Genomic DNA, 27,058 nt, shown 5'->3' with positions numbered 1-27,058 from the left:
GCGCAGAGCCACCTGGCCATACCTCTGTGTACTATATAGCAGCTGGAGGGGGGGTCATGCCGACTCCTTCCTGGGAGCCGCGCAGAGCGGGGCAAGCCCCAAGTCACATAGAGCAGGAGCTGAGGGCCAGATTAAATGGCTTGATGGGCCAGATGTGGCCCACGGTCCGTAGTTTGCCCACCCCTGATGTGGAGGCTGGTTTCTTTGTAAGCTACAGAGACACTCTAGTGGTCTTTGGCCCCCAAGTCATGGATACCTTTCACAGAGAGTTTTTGGATAACCATCAGTTGTTGGTAAAAGCTACCTTTCATGATTTATACTACTTTAAATTTCTGCAACTCTTCAGTCTTGAAGGACCTCAGTACTCTGTATGCAGGGATTTCCTCCCGCACTGCTGAAATACACTCACCTAAGAAGTGAAAACTATCACTTGACACCAGCAACACTACACAGGAGTTAGTGCTCTTAGGAGGCAAAGTAAAGAATTATGTCCACAGTGCCTTCTGCTGATTATTAGGGTAGGCAGAATGTATTATACATGCTAGCCTCAATTTAGAAAAGAAACTGGAGCAGTATGAGAAGTACTGTAAGACTATAATGTCCAAGAGCGGCTGAGAGATCTAATGTTCCTTTAGAAAGAGAACACTTCTGAGAGCAGTATCTCTTGCTCTGTGCTAGGCCACTGATTCAGTATTGACTCAGATGTGCTACTAACTAGCTTGCCAATACCCCTTCCTGCAACAACTGTTGCTTAGTAATGCTGCCATTAAATCACATCCCAAGATGTTCTGGTTCCATTTTCTTTATAAAACTTCCATTAATTTGTCACTGAGCATTTATAGGCATGGGGGTGGGTGGGAGGGTGCAGTGTTCCTTTAGTCCATATCAGTCACCTTTCACTAACATTTAAGTGGAACTAAAGAGGCACAACTATGGAAGTGTGATAAATCTAATGCCACCTGAACTTCTGCATGGGAAGAGGGAGCTGTGGGAGGAGTTATCCATGCAGTAAACACAGTAATTATTAGTTACAAGATCTGAAACAAGACCTTTCTACCCCCTCAAAACAAACCTTAGCCTCACTTTTAGATTGAGACCTGGGCATCATTACCTAAGTGCATAATAAAATAATAAATTTGAGAACCCCCAGTGTTGCTGTGTTAACTAGGACCCTTCTGAAGACTTTGCACAGAAGCCCAGGAGGGAGATTTATTGATTTGCCTTTAGCTGAAAGGATAGCTGTTGTTTTTCCTGATGTGTTTAAATGAACGTATTTCACTTACAAATGGTTTTTGGTTTGTCTTTTGTAACTTACTACCAAAGCATCTAAGGTTCATAATGTTTCTTGATTCTCATGACACATTTCCTTGAGTTTTTTCTCTTCTCTCACGTTGTGGATTGTATCACCATGTAGATTTTCCCTGAGAGGCCATCAGCTCTGTTTAATGACTCTTTTGATGCATTTTCAGCTGACCAGGTTTGTTTATGAAAGCTATTAGGGATGTGTAGTTGCTTCAATAGAAGTTAGCAAGTTCTACCTGTGGAAACATGTACTAGAGAAAATAAGCCCATTAAACCACTGATCTGTTACTAGTTCCCTCTGCTCCTGTTCCTTACTACCCACTTCGATTAGTTTTTATAGTTCTTCCTGTGGTAATTGGTAGCTGTAGCTGCGGAAGTATTAGCGCTCTAGATAGAAAACTAGAATGTTTTATAAAGCTTTTTATTTATGAGTCACTAGTATGAATCTATGATCGTTCGTATTGGTGCCATCTCTGTAGTATGGAGTACTTCCATAGTATCTGTATCAGCTTTTACAAATCAAACGACATAAAATGAATTGTCTGTCTAGTTCCTGAATGGAAAGGTATCCACATCACAAACATAACCATCTCCACAATTTGTTCTCTTGGTGGCAGGGTACTGTTTGAAATGAGCTGTGGAAACTGAACTATACTATCAACCCTGGAGGGGTGGGAGCAGGGGAGATCCTTCTAGATCCATGAGGAACACTGGGCGTGGAATGCTTGCACGGATGTTGATGGGCATATCTATTGTGCAGAAAAACAGTGGACTTCAAGATGGTCGAATTGCCCATTTTACCAGTACCAAACATCTTTCAAATTGCCAAATTTTCTGGATTACAAAGTGCCCTGATTTAGGGTTACCCAGTGACAGGGCAGTTTGACTTTCATTAAAAACTAGTACAGGCAGTCCTCGACTTTACCATGTTTGACTTACGACAAATGGCACTTTTGATGTTTCTGAATTGACACCCTGATTCAACTTCTGACAATCGGTTTTGACTTTCCAACGCTTGGTCCCGCAATGGAGTGGATTGTGGTTCCGAGTTATGACGCTTCGACTCACGACACAATTTTCAGGAACAAATTGTGTCATAAGTCCGAGGACTGCCTGTTTGAAGCAGTGCACCAAAATACACACGTCTAAACCACGGGGCACTTTTTTCTAAATGTCCATACGGTGTTAATCCCTTAATGCTATTTGTAGTAGCTGAGCCTTCATGTAGGATTTGGCTTCTTTCAGTAGATTACAGAAGCAGTTTCTAACTCTTCTACAACTCTAAATGCCTTCCTTTTGCTCACTGAGCAGCGGTAATGCAGTGTGTGGCATATCTTCTCTTGTTGTCTTTGGTTATCTTTATCTTTTTTGGGATGAGGAAGAGTTCTGTTTTATTTATCTGTGCCCCCTCTAACTCTGTCATTGGGCCACAGAGGCTCCCTTCTGAGCTAGACTATTCCATTATGGGTTTCTGGTGAGAGGAGTCACTTCAGTCTGAACACCCACTAGGACTGCTGGGAGGGGAATCCAAAGCATAGAGGACCGGAGGCTGAACCGAGTCCAGCTACTGCCCCAATTTTGGGGTCTCTAGCCACAATCTCAGGGCTCAGACTTTCTATCTGGCACCTCCGCCACGTGTTGGAACCCAGTGTCCAGCCACCTAACCCCCAGTGCTGACTCTTTAGATTCTGTGGTGTTTAAACTCCCCTCTCCCCCAGAACTCCACCATAAAGGTATGACACTTCTGGTTACATTTAAATTCTCTGTGGCATGCAGTAGTTGTGAAGCAGTCAATACCCATGTAGGCTTTTTGCTCAGTCTAACGCTTTTGTGCTCTTATCCTTAGTCATGTAAAGCACAGGAGATACAGATCATACAAAACAAAAAACATTTGAAGCCATGATATCCCTCACTTTCTATCTCTCCCTTCCTTAAAGCGCCCTTGGAGAACGATCTGGGTCCAGGAAGGCAGGCAGGCAGGGTGGCACTCATTCAAATTGAGTCCCGCAGCTGCCCCTTTAGGCCGGCTGGGCCAACCCAGAGCAGTGTTATGTACCAGAGGCAAGATTGCGACACTTAGAGCAGGGAGCTGAGTCCTGCCAGCATTGTGGGACTAGAGCTACTTCAAGTTGGACAAAGGGATTTGTAGGTCAAAGTGGGGAAAGTCCCACAAACCCGAGAACTATTTAGAACAGTGGTTCTCAAACGGTTGCATTGGTGACCCCTTTCACACAGCAAACCTCTGAGTGCGACCCCCCCCCCATAAATTAAAAACACTTTTTTTTATATTTAACACTATTATAAATACTGGAGGCGAAGCATGGTTTGGGGCTGATGGCTTGTGACCTCCCCCCATAATTGAGAACCCCGATTTAGAAGATTTGCCACATGAAGGCAAACAAGCCATAGAGAGGGCAAAAGACTGCACATTCAAAATGGAGTTTGCAGCTTGCCCCCCACACACACACACTCTCTCGGTCTCTCTCTTCATAATCTCACGTACAATTCATAAATTGTACAGACCTATTCCCGAATTATCTCACTTGCTCCTCTCTGATCTGTTGCTGGTTGGTATGTGTTTTTTTTTTTTGTGTGTTGATGCTCAGCCTCTCTGCTCTCCTATTGACTTTCCTTAACTTTATTCTCTAACCCGCATGGTGCCTTGCCTTGGCTAGATTTTCACACCAAGGCCACAGGACTTGTTTGATTCCAATGGGACATTTTTGCCAAAGGAGGTTTGTTTTAATCAGTTTAGATTTTTGTGAAGTTCTAAACTGAGCTCTCTAGCTGCCTGTAGCAGGAAGTGTCAATAGGTTAGAATTGTTTAGATCTAAAATCTAGAAAACAGAAGCAAAAAGAGTATCTCCTTTATGAAAAATTTATACAAATAATTCTAACATGTAAGGTACTATAAAACAAAAATAATACATCCTGCCAACTTTGTATTTCTTTCTTTGCATGACTATGCAGATTTCACCCTAATGTGTACTCCGATCATTTATTCTGTCATAAAGAAATCCTGGATTTCTGAGTGCAGTAAAACTTTTTCAGTGTATGAATATTTATTTAATAGGAAGTGCTGTCATTACACTTCACCTTTATTTCCATTTATCATTTCATAAATAACCCCCATTCAAAGTGAATTAGTAAATTGGTACGTGGGTATTTACATGTCTTCAAGAAGGTCACTGTCTGCACTGAACTGACCTCCCATATTTGTTCAGCTAACTCCCCCAAAATTTTGAAGCCCAGGGACCGTTTATGGTTGGATGATATAGCTGCCTGAGCATTTTTTAACTTTCTTAGACATCAAAGGATTTTTTTCTCTAAAATGGTTTGACTGAATCTGTAGTCTGTAATCCCATTTGGTGCAAAGAGTGAGCCAAACATGATTAGTTTCAGACACGGTGCTCAGTCCACACTTCACCACGGACAATATGAAGGCCTTGTTTGTGCTGCAGAATACTTTTCTCAATGGTGGCGAATGGGAGCAGTTTTAATTTGACAAGGCCTGTCCCGTGGGCTGACATGTGGGAGCAAACATTGGAGGGGCTTTAGTTCCCATTGCTAGTGCACGGGTGCTATGTAAATAGTATACTTTAATTTCTAGGTGAAAGTTATTGCTTTGTCTCTCAGACAGCATGCACCAGCTCAGCTGTCTTGTCTCATATGTAAATATCCTTTGAGCTTCCATGAATTGAATGCTACTACACATTTAACAAGTAAACTCCTTTTAGAGTTACTACAAGCTGATGGAGCTAGACATTCTTAAGGGAATGATCCAAACAGATCTGCTTATTGATAGTTGTAGGTTAAAAGAAACTGGCTTGTTAATATTTTCATTGTCCTTTGATCTGATTCTTTGCTGTGTGGTTGACTCTTGTTTCTTACCCTTCTTTTGTGTTCTTTAAACTGTCATTTGCTGCTATCTCATTGGCCAGATTTTCACACCAAGGCCATGTGACTTGTTTGCTGATTCCAGTGGGGTGTTTTCACCAAAGAAGGTTGGTTTAATAATTGTAGAGACTAAGTTGAGTAGCACTGTAGGTGAAGAGATTCTTAGCTGCTTGTATGAGGAAGTGTCAGTAGTTTAGATATCCTTTCCAGGTTTACAAGCTCTGGAGATGGAGTATAAGGAGGGTCTGTTCTTTATATTAAAACAAAAACAAAACAAAAAAAAAAACCTCCAAGTTCCACAACAGTCTAGATTTTCACACCAAAGCATATGGAAGAATGCTGCTGTTGAACTTTCCCTTCCTCTCACCTTTATCAAAACTTACTGAGACAGGGAATCCATAATTCTTCAGTATAAAATATTTTCTTCCCTGCATTCTTTACCTAGAACATCAGCCAACTGGAGCTGTGATTCTACTGGCTGATATTTGTCCCCTGTCCTGAGATGGGTCTCTGCCTGTGTGAAAAAGTTTGCATTTCATTTACAAATGCAGGGTTTTTTGGATAAATCTGGAGTTTCACTGATGTATGTGATGAAGCGGTTGGGTTCCTTTACAGTCTCCACAGCAGGCAGAGCCGTTGAAGGTACTCCACTCTCAATTAACATGTTCTGTATTTTGTTGCAGACACCTCATCTTGTGAACCTCAATGAAGATCCACTCATGTCAGAATGTCTGCTTTACTATATCAAAGATGGCATCACTAGGTGAGATTTGGCTCTACTACACTTAAGAGACTTCTTGTTAAAGGCACATCAGTTTAAATTACTCTTCTCTGTTGAACTGGTTTACCTGCTGTTGCAAATAACACCTAAGATTACCATCAATTACAGAGTAGAGAAATATGTTTTGTTTAGTTTATACTTTAATAGTACAGTGTATTGTCACTCAGCTTCCCTAGATGTTTTCCACTGGGTCTTTCACAGAGCAACAAGAAAGAGAAACTGCTTTGAAAATATAGGACAGTGTAATTTATAGTAAAACTGCATAAAATGGCTGGGGGACTTGGGTAAGTGGAGTACTCAAAACTGCTCAGCTCTGTAAAGCTGGTTAGATTTCTAGTGTCACCTTAAGTTAAACTGAAAATAGTTCTCCATTCTTGTTTTTCCCACTTTCCCCCTTTGTAAGCACATCACCCAAACCCAGGTATGTTATTTTCTTGAATAGCAGTGTAGACACACACTTGACATCAGTCCTTGTTCATGTGTGCAGGGTTAAATTTAGTTGCTGGATTTGGAGTCCAGAAGGCATTTTTTTCCATAGTGTATTGGCAGGAGAGCTGGGGGAAGAGGAGAAGGAGGGGTTGATCTTTCTCTAGAACACAGAGCAGTGTTCAGCTGCTAGGTGGGCACAGTCGTCCTGCAACAGATGCAGAGTAATACAGAACTAAAGTATGCCATTATATAGATCCTCTTCCCTGCACAGTGCCCCTCCACACCTTGCCTCCCCACCCCCAAAAAAGTGTGCATCATCTGGTGAACCATTCAAAAGCCAATGTTAAGCATAATATCCTGCTGGCACAGGGATGCATTTTCTCAGCCCTTAAAAGGTAAGGGATAATAGTCTGTAGTATTTTATTCCCACAATAGCCAGAGAAATGTATCTGCTGTATGGGCTATAAAGTAGACAATGTTTGAGTTGTGACTGAAATGCTTTCTATTGGGTGCAGGGTTGGACAGGCAGATGCCGAGCGGCGACAAGACATTGTGCTGAGTGGGGCTCACATTAAAGAGGAACACTGTCTCTTCCGAAGTGAAAGGAACCACAATGGTGATGGTGAGATGGCACTTATAATTCCTACATATGGAGTAAGCGCTATTTTCTCCATGAAAGTGGTCTTCAGCATTGGATAGTTTTTGGGTCTTTCAAAAAACTGATCTGTGTACTAGCAGCTGTGGTCCGAAATATGTGTTCGAAGTGTGGAGGGGAGAAGAGCTGAGAGGCTAGATGGGATCTGAATAGCCCTTGTGCATCAGATAAGTGAAGTTATTTTTTTTGTGGGTTTGATGAGACTTAGTTATTGGAGATAAAGCTATAACTATAATAATGCAGTACTAAGATTTTACATTTTTGTACTGCATCCTTTGGCTCAGATGCTGGCCCAAAGCAGGAGTGCTACCATTTATATCCAGTCTTGATCCTTTGTGCTCTGACCAGGTGGAGTCAGTAGTACAGTTTAGACAATTCTTCTTTGGATGAAGCTATAAATGGTGTTTCCTTTTGTTCTGCTCTGGGTGTCCGGGTTGCCTCTTGAAAAGTGGAACTGAATCCATGATTGGGGTAGTCAGAGGATAACAGTGGGAGTTCAGGAACACCCGAGTTTTTTAATCCTGGCTTTAACTGAATCCCTCAGTGGCCTGAGACAAATCACTTACCCCTCAGCTTTAGTTTTCTCACCTATAATACAGGGATAATACTTGCTTATCTTGGATATTGAGGATTTAGTGTTTATAAGGGGTTATTTAGTTATTGCTATAGAAGTATTTAATTTTTACTTGCTACAACTCTGGAGTCTTAGCCAATGTTCCCTCTAGCTGCCTGTGGTGTTACTGAGGCAGATATAATCTAATAATGAGATGCTGAGCCCCTGTGACTCCCAGTTATTTCAGTAGGAACAGTGTGTGCTTAGTACGTCTCAGGATCAGGCCCATAATGCCTGTCACATCTGCCTACAATAATTACAGTGCTGAAATCCATTACAAAGAAATCAAAGGGCTGATGTGTGAAATGTACTAAGTTCATTATTTAAACCTTATAACAAGGCGTCTGTGTGACTGACCAAGGTTTAGGCAGTGCAAATATCCAGTATGACAGCACAGTTATTACACCATGAAAAAATGAGGAGAAAAAACAAAACAACCCTAGCAAATGAGTTAGATGGATACCTGTACTACCTGGGTGGTCAGAAATACTGGCTGAATCACCACTTTGTCATGTGCTGCTATCCATTCCTAACCAGGATGTAATATCAAAGAATAACCTCTCCCACTGTAGGGAGCAGTGCATTGTCTGCTTATATGCAATGTGCTGGTAGGCAGGGGATGGGAAGATCTCTGGGCTTTCTGCATTTTCTCACTATGGAACACCCACTAAATAAACTGAGTTCTGTGGCATTAATACTGTTGTTTCTTCTAGTTATTGTTACTCTGGAGCCTTGTGAACGGTCGGAAACCTATGTCAATGGCAAGAGGGTTGTGCAGCCTGTGCAATTGCGCTCAGGTAAGAGACTTCAGAAGTTTGATTTTTTTTGACAGATTGTTCCTCAGGAATTGTCCATAGAGGATATTTCCTGTGGGACTAGTGAGGAAAATTGGATGCTGTTAAAGATAAGGGATGTGTTCTTTTTTGTAGTGGAGGTACCATATTGGAGTTAATCTCATTTATATCTCCATTAGTGACTGTTCCTGCCTTTCTTATTTTCTCAGGCCCTTCACATTGTAGCAGTTGAAAGCTGGATTTAAATATTCGCTGCAACACAGGGCACTCTCTGCTTGTGTCTCTCTCCCTACTTACTCTGATATTCATTCAGTATGTACTTAGCCAAGACTACTGCCTTTGGCAGTTGCGATGTGAGAGAGCAGACTGCCAGCTGCTGATGGAAAATCCCTAGCTTCTCTGGCACAGCTAAGATGTGACCCCATGCAGGAGCACAACAGCGTGTCCTTCTTTTTTTTAACTCTGTGTACTCAGTAACCTGGTTAGATCTCCACATGTCCCTCATGTCTCAGGGGCCAAGGAAAATGGCTTTCATAAATTGTAAGCTTGAGACCACCAGAGTTCAGTTTCTTTTAAATCATGAGCATATGTTCTTCTTGTCCTGAAATGCAATCTAGTGCAATGGATTCTGGACTGTAAGTGGGTGCTTGCAAGGAATTAAGTGCATCAACTTCAGCAAAATGCTGGATGTGGGGAAGGAAGTTGGTTTCCAGTCTCTCTCTCTCTCTCCCAATCATCCCACTCTTTTAAAAAATATTGGTGCAAGCTGGGCATGTTCTGCAGAAGGGGAACTGCTACTCATGTTCTCTTGCAAGCTAACTTAAAAAATAGCTTTCTATACATCTCTTCAGTGCTTATTTCTTGACAATTACATCACTAAAACTATTGATTAAAAATCATTAACCTCGTTAGAAGGCAGTTGTGTTACTAGTAGGTTCACAGTGACGGTCTTGATTGCTCTGGAGGTTCATTTATGTTGCATGCAGAGAGCAGAAGTATTTTATCAATTATATTAGGCACTTGTTTTAAGTTTCCTGTACATCTGATTCCAGTAGCACTTAGATGCAATTCTTACCGTACCACTTTACTGTGGCTCTTACTTACACTATGGAGAATGAAGTAGTAAATGCCTCCCCAGAAATTCCACGAATTAGGACTTGAGTAGAAACTTAAGTGATGTATTGGGCAGATCTCTACTAAAAAATGTAAAGCATCCATTCTTCAGATGGTTGAGGTTAGATTATCTAAAACAGAAATGTTTGTAGGGTGGCTTTTACCCATGATTTCCGCACCTCTTTTAAAAAATTAGTTGACTAGCTGACTTGTTGCAGCTGTCAGTCCATCAGCAAGACATTCTTTATTTTGTGGTACGTTTCTGTAGGGGTTTAAATCTGGCTCTATAGACAGGTTTTCTTATGTGAGCATTTTCTGGGGCAGGCAATGGGATGTACAGTTTAACCTCCTCTGCACTGAGTAGGGTGTTGCTTTTGTCCATTTGGCCACCTACTACTAAATGTTTAAATATTGTCCAAATTCTCATTGGGAAATCCTGTCTTCTGATCCTCAGGTTACCTAAACAGCTTAGAGTAAACTTCACTGGATACTAAACTTCATCTCTCACTGGTTCTGGTGTTCTTATGCTAAAGAGTTAATTTTTTTTTGTTTTAGGAAATCGTATCATCATGGGTAAAAATCACGTTTTCCGATTCAACCACCCTGAGCAAGCACGAGCAGAGAGGGAGAAGACTCCATCCGCTGAAACTCCCTCTGAACCAGTAGACTGGACATTTGCTCAGAGAGAACTCTTGGAGAAACAGGGCATTGATATGAAGCAGGAGATGGAGAAGAGGTAAGTGGACTAAACTAACTCCGTTATTTTACTTGGCATGTCTGATATATTTTGTTAGACCTGTTTAGGGTTGCGTCAACTCTTACATCAGTCTGAAGTTAAATAAATGCCTGCTTTTCTCTAGGAAAGGCTGGTTCATTCCTACCTCCCTGTGAAATGAGGGCACCAGAGCCAGACTTTGCCCCCCACTTCAAAAAAATTAAAAAAAAAAAAAATCCAGACAAAGCTAGATTAACACAAACATACTCCTATTTTGTATTGTAGAGTGTGTCTGAGAGAGATTTGCCCACACCTTTCTGTGATCTAAAGCTGGATCTGCCAAGGGGGCCCTCTGCTCCCAAAGTTGAGAGGATCAGGCTACTTGCTCATATTTGTCCCTATCTCTTTATTTTATGAGTCTGCTTCTTTAAAATTCCACTAATGCCCCCTAAGTGTCAAATTTATGGCCAATGCAGGGAGTACAGGGGGAGGAATGGGATGGTCTTTTGACACATCTGTTCTTAAACTGACAAAGAAGGAATGCTGGAAAATTATGCAATCTGGGACTTCCCTGAGTTTTTGCCTCCAGAAGGCTGTCTGCTCATAAGGGTTAAGAGGACCAGAAATTATTCGGATATGGTGCTCTGCTGACTGAGACTTCTCCTTGCCTTGTATTTGGAGGAAACTAAACTCCTGGGTTGCTAATAAATCAAACTATTAAATATACAAACTAGCAATAGTACTTGACTCCTCACACACAGTAAGAGTTACACTTTGCAGCCTTAATTGTATGCTGTGACATGTCTAATTGTATTTAATCCTTTATTTTAGTTCAGTTACAGAACTGATGTTTTCCTCCTTGTGGATCATTTGCTTAAATAAGGCTTTTTGTATACTTCAGAGAGTACAGTCACTAACACAAGCAGTAGTGGAACAGAATAGGTCAAATTCTTGGTCACACAGATCTAAGGTAATTCTCATTCCAAGTGAACTGAAAAGTGTCTAGTTTGAAGGAGGCAGGAAGTATAGTATCTTTCATGCTAGTGTATTGACACTCATACACCCCAGACTTGCCCTTGTCTCTGTTACTTAACAGAGTCTGTGCACAGAGTAACACTAACACAAATAATGGTCTACATGGCTGCTTCTGCTTCCCTTGTGATTTTTCTCTCCAGGTTACAAGAAATGGAGATTTTGTACAAGAAGGAGAAAGAGGAAGCAGATCTCTTGCTGGAGCAGCAGAGGCTGGTAGGTGTCAATTCTTCTGGTTGCTTGTATTGTTGGCAAAGGTTAACTGCTGCCTTTATTGCCCCTAAAGTCCAGGAAACTTGCTTGGGCTGTCTGCATAAAGCACAATCTCCCTCTCCCCCTCCCCCCCTTTACACACTATCTACAGTAGTGAAAATTAGAGTGGCTAAGTGGACACATCTCATGCTTTACTCTTATTAATGTGGAGATTATATTCACCCACCTGTGGGCACTAAGCAGTGCTTGGGAGGACTGGTCAAGTTTGCTGACTTGTAACTTGGGTCAACAGGAGGATGTTTCTTCATTGTCGTTGCTTTGAAGTTACTTTTCAATAGTCTGATTAGTTGTTGTGAATGTTAGAACTCTGAATGTTTGTCTTGGATCACCAGAAAGTACTAATTTTGTGCTGCCAAAACACCTAGACTATGTTCATGTGCTAGGTGTTACAAATAATGTCTGAAAATGTTGCTGCACTGTGCATGTTTTAACCCTGCTCCCTCCCTCTGCATGGAGTCTGAATCCCTTGCAAGGGTCTTCATGGCATAACACTGATTGAGGGCAGGTGTATAGTAAAGGAGTTTTCATTCTTCCAAACCCATGGGAAAAACACCACCTATATAGCTAGGAAGTCCAATAAATAGTCTAATGTTTCAACTTGAGTGTTCATTGTGTAATAATTGGGGGTAGGAATTTCTTGCTTATACAGTCAGATATGTTCTAATGGAACGTAGCTTTTAAAGTGCAATACAGATACATGCAGAATCCAGGTCTCCTGTCAATCAGAAGAGCAAGTGTGAGCCCAGCAATCAAGTCTGATCTTCCTGAGTAACACTGGGTCAGTTATATCTGCTCTTTATTATTTTTGTTAGCCACAGGACAATGTTAACCTTGGTGAAAAGAACTTTAGGGGTTGCAGCTTGCTGTTAAGAAGAATCTGAGAACCTGGGAGCCCCTAGAAGCTCTGGAAGAGTTGAATAAATTTCTGGATTTGTCACAAGGCTCTTTCCCCAAGGAGCTAGGACTCCTGTGGCATCCATTCCTTGCTAGACAAGCTGTGTGAGAGTTAACATTATTTTTCATTAACTACAATATCAAGTGGCCTTATAACTCCCACCCAGAGTTTTTCCTCAAAAGGGATCACTTTGAGAATGGAGAGGCGCAACGGCAAATTGAGCCAGAACAGAGTTTGATGGGACTAGTCACTAGTGTTTGATCTTGGCGACTTTGTATTGAAAGTAAAACTGGGAAGGAGTGAATTGAATGCATGAGATAAGGAAATAGTCTAGGTAAAGAGTAGCCATTGTGTGTTTGGAGCCACAGGAGATGAGAAGTGGTGTTTCCTCCTTAAAACTTAGCTTAGAAAGACAACGATATAGCTTCAAGATGGGGCAGCATTTTATCCCTGAAAAGCACATGTGTAGTTAACAAATTGTGTGAAATACACATGCCAAAACTGTTAAATTATTTTGAGGCCTGTTTAAAACAAGGCTGCATTTGTAAAAGTTCTGTAAAGCAGGGTTCATTTCCCTGTTCTGTGTATATTCCTATGGAAGAATATTTAATACTGTAATAAAAGTAATTTCTATAAACTCAGGTTTTTTTGCTTATCTTAAGGGGACAAGGTTGGAAGATGTCATTCTAAATTATCAGTGATGAGATTCTTTAAAAATTGTTTACCTAAGGTTGAGAAATTATAATAAATCAGATCACTGGTCTATCTGGACAGTATGCTGCTTTTGGCAGTGGCCAATACCCAGTGCTTCAGAAATGCCCCCACAGTGCATTTGGCCATTTCTGCAGTATTGTATGTGGGGTTGGGGGCGTGCATAGGGTAAATACCTTCCTGACCCTTAAAAACAATTGGTTAATGTTTTAAAGCATGGGCACTGATTAACTTTAGCTTCTGTAACTGGCAAATGTTTATAATTGTCACAGTATGATCCAACCACAGTATCAGACTCTGACCTACTGCCATAGTGAATTCAACATTTGGTAATTGTGAAATGGTATTTTTTTCTGTTTGTTCTTAACTTGGCACTAATCTTGATTGGGAGACCCTTGCTGCTGTTAACAACTTATTTTGTGGCAGGCTTAGATGTCAACCAGGTTGTGCCACTGTTGTGATAGAAGCTTCACAAACATATAGCAAATTACAATTCCTGACCCCAAATCTTATAACTGTATATTTGGATGTCTTGTTGGCATGACCAGGGGCGAGGCTTGCCAAACTTCCTTTCAAATTTGGAGTGAAAATGAATATGTACTTCTCAGATAATCTTCCCATCTGACTTGCTGCCCCTAGGTGGCAATGCCCATGAAGCGACCCCTGGGAATTTTGACATTGGTAGCTGTGCCAAATGGATTAGAGTTAATTTTTGAGTTCATGTAGGAGAATGACCACATAGTGTATCATTCTGTGCTATTATTAAATGTATGAGTAATATTGGTGACATCAAGAATGATGAATGACTTTTTCTTTCTGGATAAAGCTTTCTGTTGGGTGTCTTCCATTTCCACTGCACGATGCAGTATGCTAGTAACACTACTTTTTTGGGGCTCCAGATTTAGCTTGCCATAAACTCATAATGAGTGATTGTCAGATTCTAATTTTTTTTTTATTTATTTAATAATTCACCATTATTTTACTCATCTGTTCTGGCCTAAACGGGGAATATGGTCTAAATTATTTTTATTACAAATCTTAAGATAATATAAGTTCACAAGCAGTACACATAATGTTAACACAAAAAAAAGTTACTGACCCTAGAGAACAGAACTTTCTCTAAAATCCATCTCATCATTCCCAGAAGCAGAATATATTGTATTGCATATACCCTGTTCTTTATTGCTCAACTATTGCCTATAGGGTCTTTTAAATTGTCTGTCAATTAGTGGTTTAGAACCAGAGATGCATATTTCCCTAGCATATAATTGACTATTGCTGTTCTTGATTTTTCATGTGTTCTGTAATTCTTTTGTCTGAAAAACTTGCGAGTTGCAGTTACTTCAACAGAGATTGACTCTTGCAGTATTTGAAGGGGATACAAGCTCTAGAGAATCAGATTAACAACCAGAAATGGACTATATATTGAAGAGTGATCTCAAAGTATAAAAACCCCACCTTTTTAAAAATAGGCTGACTTAATTCCAGTTTGCAGTTATCAGTAATGAATACACTTAGTTTTTGATAGTATTTATCTCTCAAGTAACCATTCATAGTTTATAGAAACCTGAAGAGTTTCTCAATAAAATGATTTAATAAGAGTGACCTCTTCAGAAATCCTGTTGGAAAACTTGGAACAATGAAGCAAAACAAGTGCAATCCTTAGCAAATGTATGGGAGCTGCAGGTGCGAATTTGTTAAATGTTTACTAAGGTTTGAGAAGATTGGAAGAAAACTGGGTATCGAATAGCATTTTTATTGGTTAAAACAATTTTTAAAAGTTACTATAACATTCTTCTGATGCTGACTCTTCAGACGTGCAAGTCTGTCAATGTTTTTAAAATACACAGCAAGGTGGCAAATGGAAAAACCCTTTGAAACTCTGATTCTTGATATCCGCTTAGCTAGTAGCAAGTCTTCCTTGGATTATGAAACATCTTCACCTGTCATAGTAGCACTTACGGTACTTTTAACATTGACCCTATTGGCTGCTTCTATTTTTATTATTTCTTATCCTCTTAACACTTCTCTGGCTGCTCTTGTAGTAAAGTGGATTCTAAACTCAAGCATCCCAGCACCGTATACAACATTACTAACCAGTGTTAACCTGACTTACTCTGGCTGCTCATCCCATCATTCTACGATGGCTATTGTGTTCACTCACTGAGGGAGGATTTTCTGAAAGAAGCAACAGCAGTAACCAAGGCACATGTGTGTGGCATGGAATTGCATGTCTTCGTAACATATGTGGGGTGCAGTTTACACCTTGTTTTTGTCAAGGACTTTAGTTCTGTTTAAAGGTTTTGGAGGGGGGCTGGGAGGGGATGAACTTAGGTTAGATGTAGTATTTTAAAGTTATATTTAAATGTAAATTTTAGTAGACTGGAGAACTTATATTTTAAAGGAAACAATGCTGGGAGGCTGACAGAAATGTTCATGTCCTTACACTCAGTCGTGAGAGACATCCATATGATTTGTTCTGTTTAATTTTTATTTGTTTTAGTTTTCTTTGCCTGTTTTTATTTAGTTTTTCCATTTTTTTTTTTCAATTTTAATTTTGGTTGTTTTGGGGCCACTTCTTGATTTTTGTTTTTCCAAAGGATGCAGACTCTGATAGTGGGGATGATTCGGACAAGAGATCGTGTGAGGAGAGCTGGAGACTGATCACCTCCCTGAGAGAGAAGCTGCCCCCCAGCAAGCTGCAGACCATTGTAAAAAAGTGTGGTCTCCCCAGCAGTGGGAAGAAGCGAGAGCCTATTAAAATGTACCAGATACCACAACGCCGGCGCCTTAGCAAAGACTCAAAATGGGTCACCATCTCAGACTTAAAGATACAGGCTGTGAAGGAGATCTGCTATGAGGTAGCCCTCAATGACTTCAGGCATACTAGGCAGGAGATTGAGGCACTGGCCATTGTTAAAATGAAAGAGCTTTGTGCCATGTACGGAAAGAAAGATCCCAATGAGCGTGACTCATGGCGAGCTGTTGCCCGGGATGTCTGGGATACTGTGGGAGTTGGAGATGAGAGGATTGAAGATGTCATGGCCAGTGGGAAGGGAGTAACTGATGTGGATGACCTTAAGGTACATATAGACAAATTGGAAGATATTTTGCAGGAAGTGAAAAGGCAGAACAACATGAAGGATGAGGAAATAAAAGTTCTCCGAAATAAGATGCTAAAAATGGAGAGGGTTTTACCACTGATAGGGTCACAGGAGCTGAGAGCCCAGTCGACCACAGCTAATGCTGCTAATGTTAAAAATCCAAACTCTGTGAGTGTGGTGGATGCTGACAAGAAGTATGCGAACGCTTTGAAAAAAGATGAGAATGATGAGCTTGATAAAGAGGAGCGTGTTTCCCAATTAATGGAGGATGACCCAGCCTTCAGGCGTGGGCGGTTGCACTGGATGAGGCAAGAGCAAATTCGGTTTAAGAACTTGCAACAGCAGGAAATCGCCAAACAGCTCCGTCGACAAAACATGCCTCACCGATTTATCCCACCTGAAAACCGTAAGCCCCGGTTTCCATTTAAGAGCAACCCCAAACACAGAAACTCGTGGAGTCCAGGTACTCACATAATTATCACAGAGGATGAGGTTATTGAGGTCCGAATTCCAAAGGAGGAAGAGAAAGAGAACAAAGAAGAGAACAGAGAAAAAGGTGGCAGTGCTGTCTCCCAGGATCCTCAGCAACTGTGGAACCTACATGACCCACAAAGGAGTCAAGATCATATCCAGATTAACTGGCAACAGCTGAACACTCAGCCACAGCCTAGCAATCAGCAACAGACACCACCTCAGTTACGCTGGAGAAGCAATTCTCTCAACAATGGCTACCAGAAAAGCTTGTGCCGTCAGACATCTGGCTCATCTGAATCACTGCAGTCCCACAGTGGGCACCAGAACCCAGACCTCCAGAAGTTCCAGCAGAAACGCCACATTCACCAGCACCACCAATCCTATTGCAATCACAACAGTGGAGGCAATACAGAGAGCAATGCAGTTAACATCCACCCAAAACAGATTAATGGGCACAGCCGTTACGACCAGTTTGTGACACCTCCACGGATGAGACGACAATTCTCTGCACCTAACCTCAAAGCTGGCAGAGAAACTACAGTATGATTCACTGGACAAATGGGAGAAGGGGTCAGTGCTGGCTTATCATTCAGAAGCATTGCAATGGGACAGTTTTGATCACCATCTACCTTGGGTTTCAGTTGGCCAATTAGAACTTGAGTGACTTGATGTACAAAGCACAAGATATTGGTATTTCAACACATCCTTTTTGCTTATGAATCATGGTGCAATTTTCAAGACTTCGGAGAAATATTGTGAAAAATGTTGAGACCCCTTTATAGATTAGAAGACTGTGGAAAAGAGGGTACCCTATTAGCTAGTGTACCTTCCTTATTTTTTATCTTGGAGTATTTTTCTAAAGCTGAAAATACTGTCTGGAATATATAAAGAGCTGCCTCCCTCCATCTTTTTATGTAGACAATCAAAAGGGGAATCTAGTTTATAGTGTTGAATGTCTCTTGTGACCTTTTGGTTAGAAATGAAGAAACCGATCATTTTATATTGTAAGCTTAGCTCTGGCTCTTCCATTCAATTCACTTTTCACCTCCTAACCCATGTTTTTAAATAATTGGTAAACCAAAAGCTGTCAGCTGGCAAGACAATACGTGGCTTTTTGTAGATGTGCTGTCTCCTTTACAGAAATTTGAGAGCTACTTGGACACTTGCCCCCCACCCCCACCCCTTTAGAGAGTACCATGCCTTTTTGTCCTCCTGCCTAGTTTCATCAACATCAGTATGAAATTGCCATGACTGTAGAAATCTGCCTCTGAATGGGGTTTTATGGGGGACTGTGCACATGGCCAGAGCCATGTTATGGAAATAAGCTTTTTCTCATTCCCATCCTGTCTCTATTATAATGGTTTTTAGTTATAACTTACTATACTGAGATGATAAACGTGCACTGCACTTTTTGTTCTTTAATGGTGCAGTAAAGACACTCTGAGCTGATTTCTTCCACTGCAGTGGTTAGGCTTTGGGTCTCAGATGTATTACTGGTGAGGATTTAGAATACTACCGTGAATTGGAGGGGGCAGAGAAAGGAGGGCTAGAGAACTGATTCATTTTACATAATACCTCATTCTAGTGCCTTCTGGTTTCAGATTGCTCTCTGTTTCAAGTCTTGTTGAACAAATCTGTCACTTTAAGGGGAACATTTGTTGTCATTTACCCCTCCTCCCCCAGAAAAGTACAGTTTAGACGCAGTATTTTAACTTATACCATAAACAAAGGTACCTAAATTTACAAATGAAAACAACATAAACACTTGCAAACCCTGTGATCCTACTTCAAATCTTTCAGAACAAATGACACTAAAAATAGTGGACAAAAAAGTAGATGCTGTTTGACTAAGAACTAGGCTTATGGGTTTTTGGAGTTTTTTATCTTGATTGGAAAGTGCTACTTTTAACTGTAGGACTTGTTTCTTTGCTTTTGAAAATGTAGTCTTTTCATTAATTTTTATTTACTTAAGTTGTTTTTGGACTTGAATTTTTAGGACAAATCTGAATCTTTGGAGGGAAACTTGGTTTACTGTAAGGTTTAACATGAACGCAATTTTTAAAATGAACTTGAGTATTTATGGCTGATTTAGTGTGGTTGAGTCACGTTCTGTGTTACGTTTGTACAGTTAAATGACTTGTGCTGTGTTGCACAAATATCCTTGATTTTACTACTTGAGGTCATTTTCCTTGTGTTAAACATAAGCCCTACTGGTAACAGTTTCACTTTTGCATGTTTCAGCATAGCTATAAATGAGCAGAAATTGCCTGCAACTTACCTCCCCTTTATTATTTCCTGCCTACATATTTTCTTCCCTTCTGAACTATATTATTACAGAGGAGCTGGTTGTAACTCCATGGTTAAATTGCAACCGGAGACTTACTACTTTGGTATGAGTCACTCAGGTCTCAACACTGCAGTCCAGTCACATGAATGTTTCCTGACACATTATGATCGCTGGGATTTAGGAGGTTCAATAGCGTTGCTTCCCAGATGGCTCTAAACTGATGACACGGTTAATTTTCTGTCCAAAATGGTGATGCCAGTTGCATCTGTTCCATATTTCAGTCTCTGTGAACAATGGAAACACTGAAATCCCTTATCCTTCAAAGAAAGGAAGCCCTGGTACAAAGACAGCACTTTTCTTTCAGCTTGAGTCAGCACTCTGATTTTATTTTTGGGCTGCAAATAACCTTGTGCTGTTAGCTTTACTATAGAACTCTGTGTAAATAGTTTGTCCCATTCCTACTATTTGGCAATAACGAGTGATATGATTTGTCCCTCTGCCATCCTTTTCAAATGTCTTACGACCTGCTCTGTTTTGTGTCAAGCAGGGAGAGATGAAAACAATGAGTATCTGCAGAAATTCCCATGTGCCTTCATATGGAACATTCCAGCCAAGCAGAGATTATCCTGGATAGGAGCCAGGCACAAGGGAAAGACCCAATAAGTCTATTTTGTGTGTCCCCATTCTGTTTGCGCAATATAGCAATAACCTATGCAAAACCAGCACATGGCTGAGGTATGCAAAAGGAACATGTTTGCATGCCGTTTTTTTGAAATCCGTTCAAGTATGTATTTTGAAATGGGATAAAATCATATACTAATTTGATTTTTAAATCCCAGACTTTAAATAAAAGTCTTGTCAATGTGTGTTGGCTTAAAACTACCTTGAAAGAAATGTTCTCCTTAGCTCTAAGTATCTGATGGGGAATGGGTTTTAAACCATCACTCTGTTACCCAAGACTGTCAGTGTTTTTTGGTGCAGCACTAAAAAACCACCCAGTTTGTTTGAATTCTGCATCAGTTACCTAGCAAATGCTGTTCTGAAGCTGTCCACATAAATTGCTTCTTAATTTTCCTGCATGACTTGAAAAAAGAGCAAAATACAGTAACTGCCAAATGGAGCCAAAATTGGGCAGGGGAAGCTGGCTTTCTTTCAATCTTTTAAGAGGCTATTACAAACCATGTAGGGTGAAACCTAAAAACTATTAAATTATCCCTTTCTATAATGCAGATGGAATTAACCAGCACTAAAACAGTCAATTTCCTATATAAGTGTGAAAAGGCTTTCATGCTAATGGAAAAATGCAGCATCCATGATGCAGGTGCCTTTTCAGGAAGTTAATTGCCAAGGGCTGATTTTCTGTTTGCTTTGTTGGCAGCTGACTTGCATGCAACAGTGCCTTAGCGTGAGGGGTTTTCTTATCCTTAAAGAAATCTCACTGGGGACTTGGGACCGGAGGGAAATGCTTCTTATTTTTTCACTTCAGTGTACTTTTTCAGGCTATCTGATTTAAGAAATCTATCAGATTAGGGGGAGAGCTTTGTATAATAAGTGTTATGAACATATTTTCAGTATCTTTCTCCATTCATTCTTGTAAGCTGTGTGTTTTAAAACCCAGATACTTGCCTCTGAACCACTTTAAGAACTGCCAGATGAGAAATCCATGTTTACCCATTGTTACTCTAAAGGAGGTAGTAAGTCTCCTTCCAATGAAATTATGGGATTTTCAGATCTGTCCAGTTCACGTTTTTCAAAAAAAAGTTTGATTGTCTTGAGAGCAAATGCTTTCCTCATGAAAAGCAAAGCTGGTTTGTATTGTAACAAGTGCTTTTTCAATAAACTATGAAATACTCTTGTAAGCGTCTTGACTTATCTCTGGTATATTCAGTAGCACAAAACTTTAGCCTTTCTGATATTTTTAAAAAAAAATTTTTTTGTCTTGTGACCCATTCTAGTTGAGTTAAGTTTAAAATTTCTTCCTCCTTCAGTTGTTCCTCAAATTGGCCCATGTAAAATTAAATTACTCTTGAGACAGATATAGCAGGGGCCCCATTTGCTTCTACCACCACATGTTATGAAACTTCATTTACAGTGCAGGAAGGATATGGGCTGTAATCTTGTTGCTTACATTAGTTTAAATTCTAAGGAAGCACAGCAGGGAATTCATAATTTCCTTTATAGACTAAGGAATAGGAAAGTCCATCTTTACCATCTTGCTATTCCCAAAGAATGAGGAACAGAAATTTAGAAGAGACATGTCTGTACCATGATGTGTTCTTGGAGCAGCAGACCCCAGTCAGGCATTTAAAAAAAAATAAAAATCCTACCACACGTTTGCAAATAAAAAGCTTTAAGGATTTTCTAAGTGGTCTTGTTTTCTCTGTACAGTTTTTTTTTTTCTGTTATACCACAGTTTTTCAGTTGAAAGCTACCACTCAGATAAAGTATCCAACACTTAGCCTGAATCTCTTTCCATTGTGTGGGTTTAAAAAAAAAAAAAGTCAATGACCAGTATCAAAGCCCAGCAGTTCCATCACACGGTCTGTGAATCAAGATGACTGTTCATCCTTTTATTCAGTATTGAAAGCCAAGCTGCCTGATAGCTTAAACACTAGAGTACTGCCTGTTGCCGGGAAACAGTCCTATCTTACAAGAATATTTATTTCACTGGTGAAATGTTCCCTTATTCTGGGAAAATATACCTGACCTAGTGTACTTAAAAATAAACAAACCTGTTTCTTTTTGTAAGATGAGGATAAAGGGGGGAAAAATTACATACTGTGAACATGTTCATATCTTTAGATATCTGTCTATATTTGATTTTTTGGTTTGAGTCCACATAAAAAAAAAAAAAGAGGATCACTACAAAAAAGGAGAGACAAAGGATGAGTTACTGTGTCCTTATCGTACCCAAATAATATGTCTGTACTCAAGTACTAACAGAAACAAGGGGTTGTGATGGAACATTTTCCGATGCTGCAACCCTTCTTTCTGTCAATCTTTCAGCTTCTCTGAAAGAGCCAGAACAAAGATTCTACTTTTCAGGGATGCTGAAGGAGTTGGTGGGTAATGCACCACTAATGTAAGCACTGCTTGAAATGCATATTCCTTAGATTCTGCTTCTCCCACAGCACCTCTGTCTCTGTAAACAATAAGTCAGGAGACCGCTAAAATGTCATCTTCATATTAATAGCATGTCTCCGAAAGCTCCAGACCAACTCCAAGAAAATGAATCCTACCCTTCATGTTTGACTATTTGACTTGTTTGTTGTTTATTCTCCCATCCCTCTCCCCACTGCTTGCTTTCTGAGTTTCAAGCGACAGTGGTATAGTCATTTAGGGGGGAAAAACTGATCTCTAGAAGACAGTTGCCTTTTATATTGAAATGCATTTTAGAGTTCTAGGTATTCTATGTCACTGTCAAACTTGTTGCAGCTTGAAGCCTTCATCTCTCTCTACCACCTCACCCACCAGGCAAACAAAAAGAATCCCTTCCTTACAGAGCAGAAATCATTAAGAACTTCAGCAAGGGACACAATGTTTTAAAAAAAATCTGTTTTACCTATGGCTCTTATTCCAAAGGGATAATTAATAAACAGATTTATCAACTGTACAGAGGAATCCCTTCATCCTCCACTGAAATGCAACCCCTTGTGGAGAGAATGTAGCAACTACAGCTTAGGATAAGTGAATTTTCTTCAACTGAAAGTTCAAGGAAAAACAAGGAGTTGAAACATGGCCCAGATACAAAAAAGAAATGCCCTTAGTCTTTTTTTTTTTTTTTTTTTTAAAGGCCAGGGGGGCTTTAATGACCTCAAGTGGTCAGGACTTCTGTTTCAATGTCTTTAGATTTCAGAGTAACAGCCGTGTTAGTCTGTATTCGCAAAAAGGAGTACTTGTGGCACCTTAGAGACTAACCAATTTATTTGAGCATGAGCTTTCATGAGCTACAACTCACTTCATCGGATGCATCCTGTGGAAAGTGTCTTTAGAATAAGACAGCAGTCACCTCCCTAATGCCATCACCTTGTGGGAAGGGTGCCACCTGCTGGAATTCTAAAGTTCATTCCTTCTGCTTCTGCGTGCTCCTTCATTCTTCCATCAAAGTACTGAACTGGTGTGATAAGATATACTGTGGGTGCACGAGGTGTTTAGCTTAACTAGGGGCTTGTCTACACAGGGACACTCAAAGATCATTCACATGTTTAGTTAATGTGGATTAAGTTTCCTGGCTGTCCCTATGTAAATAAGCCTGAAGAATTTTGTTTAAGTAGGGCTTAAAACAATGTAACACTGAAGTTTGGGCACTTCATTGGAATGAGGAACGATGCAGTGCTGACACTTTCATAACAATTCGACTTTAGAATGTGGCATTGGAAGAAATGCATTAAGGGAAAGAATGAGTTCTAGGGTTTTGGATCATGGACTAGCAAAGAGGTTTGAAATGCAACCTAAATATCTGCATAAATTCTTCCAAAGAATCCAGCAACACCCTCTGCACTTTCTGAAGTATTGGTGTGTATTTGCCCCTTGATCCCCACATAAAAATTCTAAGAATTAAATTCATGTTGCATTTATATGCTTGAAAGTGTCTTTAAAAAAAGACAAGTGAGTTCTGAGATCTGGAGCTGAGATGAGACAAGCTGGAATCTTCAAAGATCTTGAAATAGGGGATGATTGAAGTGCAAAGCTCATGCCTGTGGGAAAGGCACATACCACCAACTAAAAAATAAAGGATCACCATGCCTTGGTGGGTAATAAGTGATGATCTTCAGCGTCAAGGAGATCCACAAATGATCCAGTGTGGGCCCCATTCATGCAATGCAAGTACCTAAGGTCTTGAAGTCCATTTCAGTTCATGTACAACTAGAGCCTCATAAAGCACGCCTCTTCATTCTCTCATATTGATGTATTCAGTGTTATGGGGACTTAGTTCCCAAAACTTTTTTGGGGAGCAGGGGGTGGCCAAGAGTGCTGGAGGAGGGAGGATGAAGGCAGAAAGATTAAAAGCTTGTCATGTGAGGAACCAACAAATTCATAATCTGTGAAATTTTCTTCTGATGAAACACTGTTCTGGGTTCTGCTCCTCTTTTTCTCCCAGGCTCACAATAAGACTGAAATTCTGTGAGTGCTAGGGTGTGTGTGTATATTTATACTGTATATAATGTGTTAAAGTAAGGTGTGTAATCCCTTAAGCATCCTCGTTTTGGTACAGCGTGAGGCTGAAAGTATGTTCCAGTGCTGAAAACATATTAATAGGGTTGCTGCTTTTAGTTAGATACGGGACCTCTTTGCCTTTGCCACCCTTTCTGTTACGAGGTTATAAAATCAACTTACCTTTGACTGTGAAAAGACTTTCCCTTCATCTCCTGTATGCTTCTCCACCAAGAATGTCTTGTTGGTTCCAAAGCAGAACTATCCATTCAGATCAGGTTTAACACTGCAGATGTCTTGACCAAGCTCCTATAAATCACCCAATTTCTTACCACTTTCCTCCTCTTTTACAAAACCTACACCAGTTTAGAAAGGAAAGTAGTAATTACTGCATGTTTCTAAAGTAAACACTCTTCAAAGCTTCTCTTAAAAAAAAAGGGGGGGGGGCTATTTTCCCCAGTAAGGATACACGCTTACAAGTGGGAAAGGTGCGTATGTATGTGTCAAGCCCTCACATGTCATAAGACAATCTAGTACAGTAAGGCTGAACTGTGTATGTTCAAGGAAAATAAGTGTCCACAAATGGGAAGGGATAGCTCAGTGGTTTGAGCATTGGCCTGCTAAACCCAGGGTTGTGAGTTCAATCCTTGAAGGGGCCATTTGGGATCTGGGGCAAAAATTGGGGATTGGTCCTGCTTTGAGCAGGGGGTGGGACTAGATGACCTCCTGAGGTCCCTTCCAACCCTGATATTCTATGAAAAGAGAAATGCCTGCTTGTGGAGTATCAGATGGTTTGACAGAGGCTCTTGGCAGTTTTATCTCCTTTGCATTCCCCAAAGCACCCACCTGACTCAGTCATAACTAAGCCCGTTAATACCCAGAAGCTAGAGTCCATAGATTTCCTTGACTTCTCAAGAGAGTATTGTTTTAATGACAGCTAGTGACAGAACTTTCAGTGGGGATAGAAATGGCCAAGTGCAGGGACTTTTCGACACATGGCGAATTAACTAGCTAGGGGATTCCATGGTCTTGTATGTTACAAGGGCTCGCTACTGAAAGAGCCCATCATCTCACTGGTAAAACCAATCAAACCGTGAAATAAGGGGAGGCAATCTAAAACATGAGAATTCCCTCCGAGAGATGAGACTGTCTTTGAGTATTAAGCACAAGTAATCCTCTTCCTCTCACTTTGCAATCCCAACACAGATCTTTTCTCCCCTTTTTACTCTGTCCAGCAGTCTAGTGCTATGTTTATTTTATCCTTTCAAAAGAACACCCTGGCTACTAGGACTATAGCACTGCCGTGGTGCTCTGTGGTGGAAAGGTCTCCTGATCCATGTTAAATTGGAGAGGTTTGCAACTTTTATTACCAAAGTGAGTTTTAGGTAGTTTTACAGAGGGGCCAGTTTTAAGAGCATCCAGCAAACACCAATTTAGACATCTAAGTAAGCGTACAGACATTCAAAAGTGGGAGCTACAAGGTGCTGAGTACTCCTGAAAATCTGGCCCATAGCATCTTCCCTACCTCTTAGGCAGGATGAAATTCTCTGGTCCAAACCCTTTGTCTCACATGCATCTCCACACCCAGGTACTCGGCCTTTCACAATTAGTAACTTTCTTATTGACATTTAGGATGTCAGTATATTTAAAAACAAGTGTATGATATTCTGTTAAGCTTCTGTCTTCTCCTGTACCCAAGTTGCCATCTGATCTAGAGCCTGAGATGCACCTTTGAGTAAATGCCCATATGTCTTATTGTTTGTTTTTTTCTGTATTTCCATGAATATCAGTATTTTCTTTCGTTTATTTGAGTAAGCCTTTGCAGAGTCCTCTGCAGATTAGCAGGATATACTAACTTTCACTTCTAACGCTGCTCATAGGGGAGCTCCAAGAGAAATTGTTTTCCTGTGCTGTCCTCCTTCTCTCCACCCACTGGGAGAAGGAACTTGGTGGTGGTGACAGGACACTTTATCTCACTTTGTCCAGGCAATTACTTTTGCAAGATACAACATCCTAAACATTTTTCTACTAGGATGGGTCTGATTCTTTTCCAAACACTTAAGAGTCAGAAAAATACCACTGGTCCATTCCTCCACTTCACATGATGGGGATAAATTTTTCACCCCCTGCACGTCCTTACCAGTGGGACCATAGTATGCTCAGAACCAAACCTGCTTTGGCCTAGGCACAGTTAGTCTTATCTGTATAAACATAAAACTGTTTTCTTCCTGTGTGAAATTAAATATACATAATGGTGTGTTGCACTCACACCCTAGGTGGTGAGAACTTGATAAAGGAATAAACTTCATTTAAAGCATAAAATTAATTCCATTGCACCAAAAGACAAAACTCAATAGAATATCTAACTCTTCACGGTCTTGGTTCAATGAAGATACACCATCTCTCCAGTCCATCTCCATGTAGCCTAACTAAATAATATAGAGAACAGTGCAAAAATGTTAACTGCATAAAACTGTTTCACAAACATTTTAATCTTTGAGGCACTTAACCTCAATTTCTAAGCACTGATCTTCAGCTTTTCCATGTTTTATAATCCTACTTTGGTCATTATTCCACTATTTAGTTTGTATCAGCAGTGAGTTTTCCATTTTAATGACTTTTATGGTGTGTGAGGGATGGAATAGTGGGGCATGGATCCATTGGTCCTGCGCACTTTTTATGCAAAATGTGCACTGTCACCAGAAGTACTTTCAAAACTAGGTAAATTATACCGACAAATTTACCGATGCCCTCTTGACATTCCAGTTTTGAGTTCTTTCCCACTGGGGGAAAAAAAAAGCCCTCCACAGTCTATGGCCATTGTGTGTA

The 27,058-nt window shown here is 40.4% G+C and overlaps 1 protein-coding gene across 7 annotated transcripts in view; it reads left to right on the top strand.

Annotated features, from left to right (window-relative positions):
- KIF1B (kinesin family member 1B) overlaps window positions 1–27,058 on the top strand; it is a 149,153-nt gene that overhangs the window by 69,242 nt on the left and 52,853 nt on the right. For 6 of the 7 annotated variants that reach the window (XM_084651857.1, XM_084651861.1, XM_084651856.1 and 3 more), the window contains 5 exons: window positions 5,883–5,962; window positions 6,925–7,031; window positions 8,391–8,474; window positions 10,140–10,320; window positions 11,475–11,547. In XM_084651857.1, the coding sequence (XP_084507983.1) occupies window positions 5,883–5,962; window positions 6,925–7,031; window positions 8,391–8,474; window positions 10,140–10,320; window positions 11,475–11,547 (525 nt within the window). Of the gene's footprint in view, window positions 1–5,882; window positions 5,963–6,924; window positions 7,032–8,390; window positions 8,475–10,139; window positions 10,321–11,474; window positions 11,548–15,810; window positions 20,911–27,058 lie in introns of those variants that run through there. The other variant, XM_084651862.1, reaches the window with a different exon arrangement.

Source organism: Lepidochelys olivacea (genome assembly GCF_965140295.1).
Source record: "Lepidochelys olivacea isolate rLepOli2 genome assembly, chromosome: 18".
In the NCBI taxonomy this organism is placed as follows: Eukaryota; Metazoa; Chordata; order Testudines; family Cheloniidae; genus Lepidochelys; species Lepidochelys olivacea.
The sequence above is the reverse complement of the archived record's forward strand: the minus strand, read 5'-3'. Positions and strand labels throughout refer to the sequence as shown.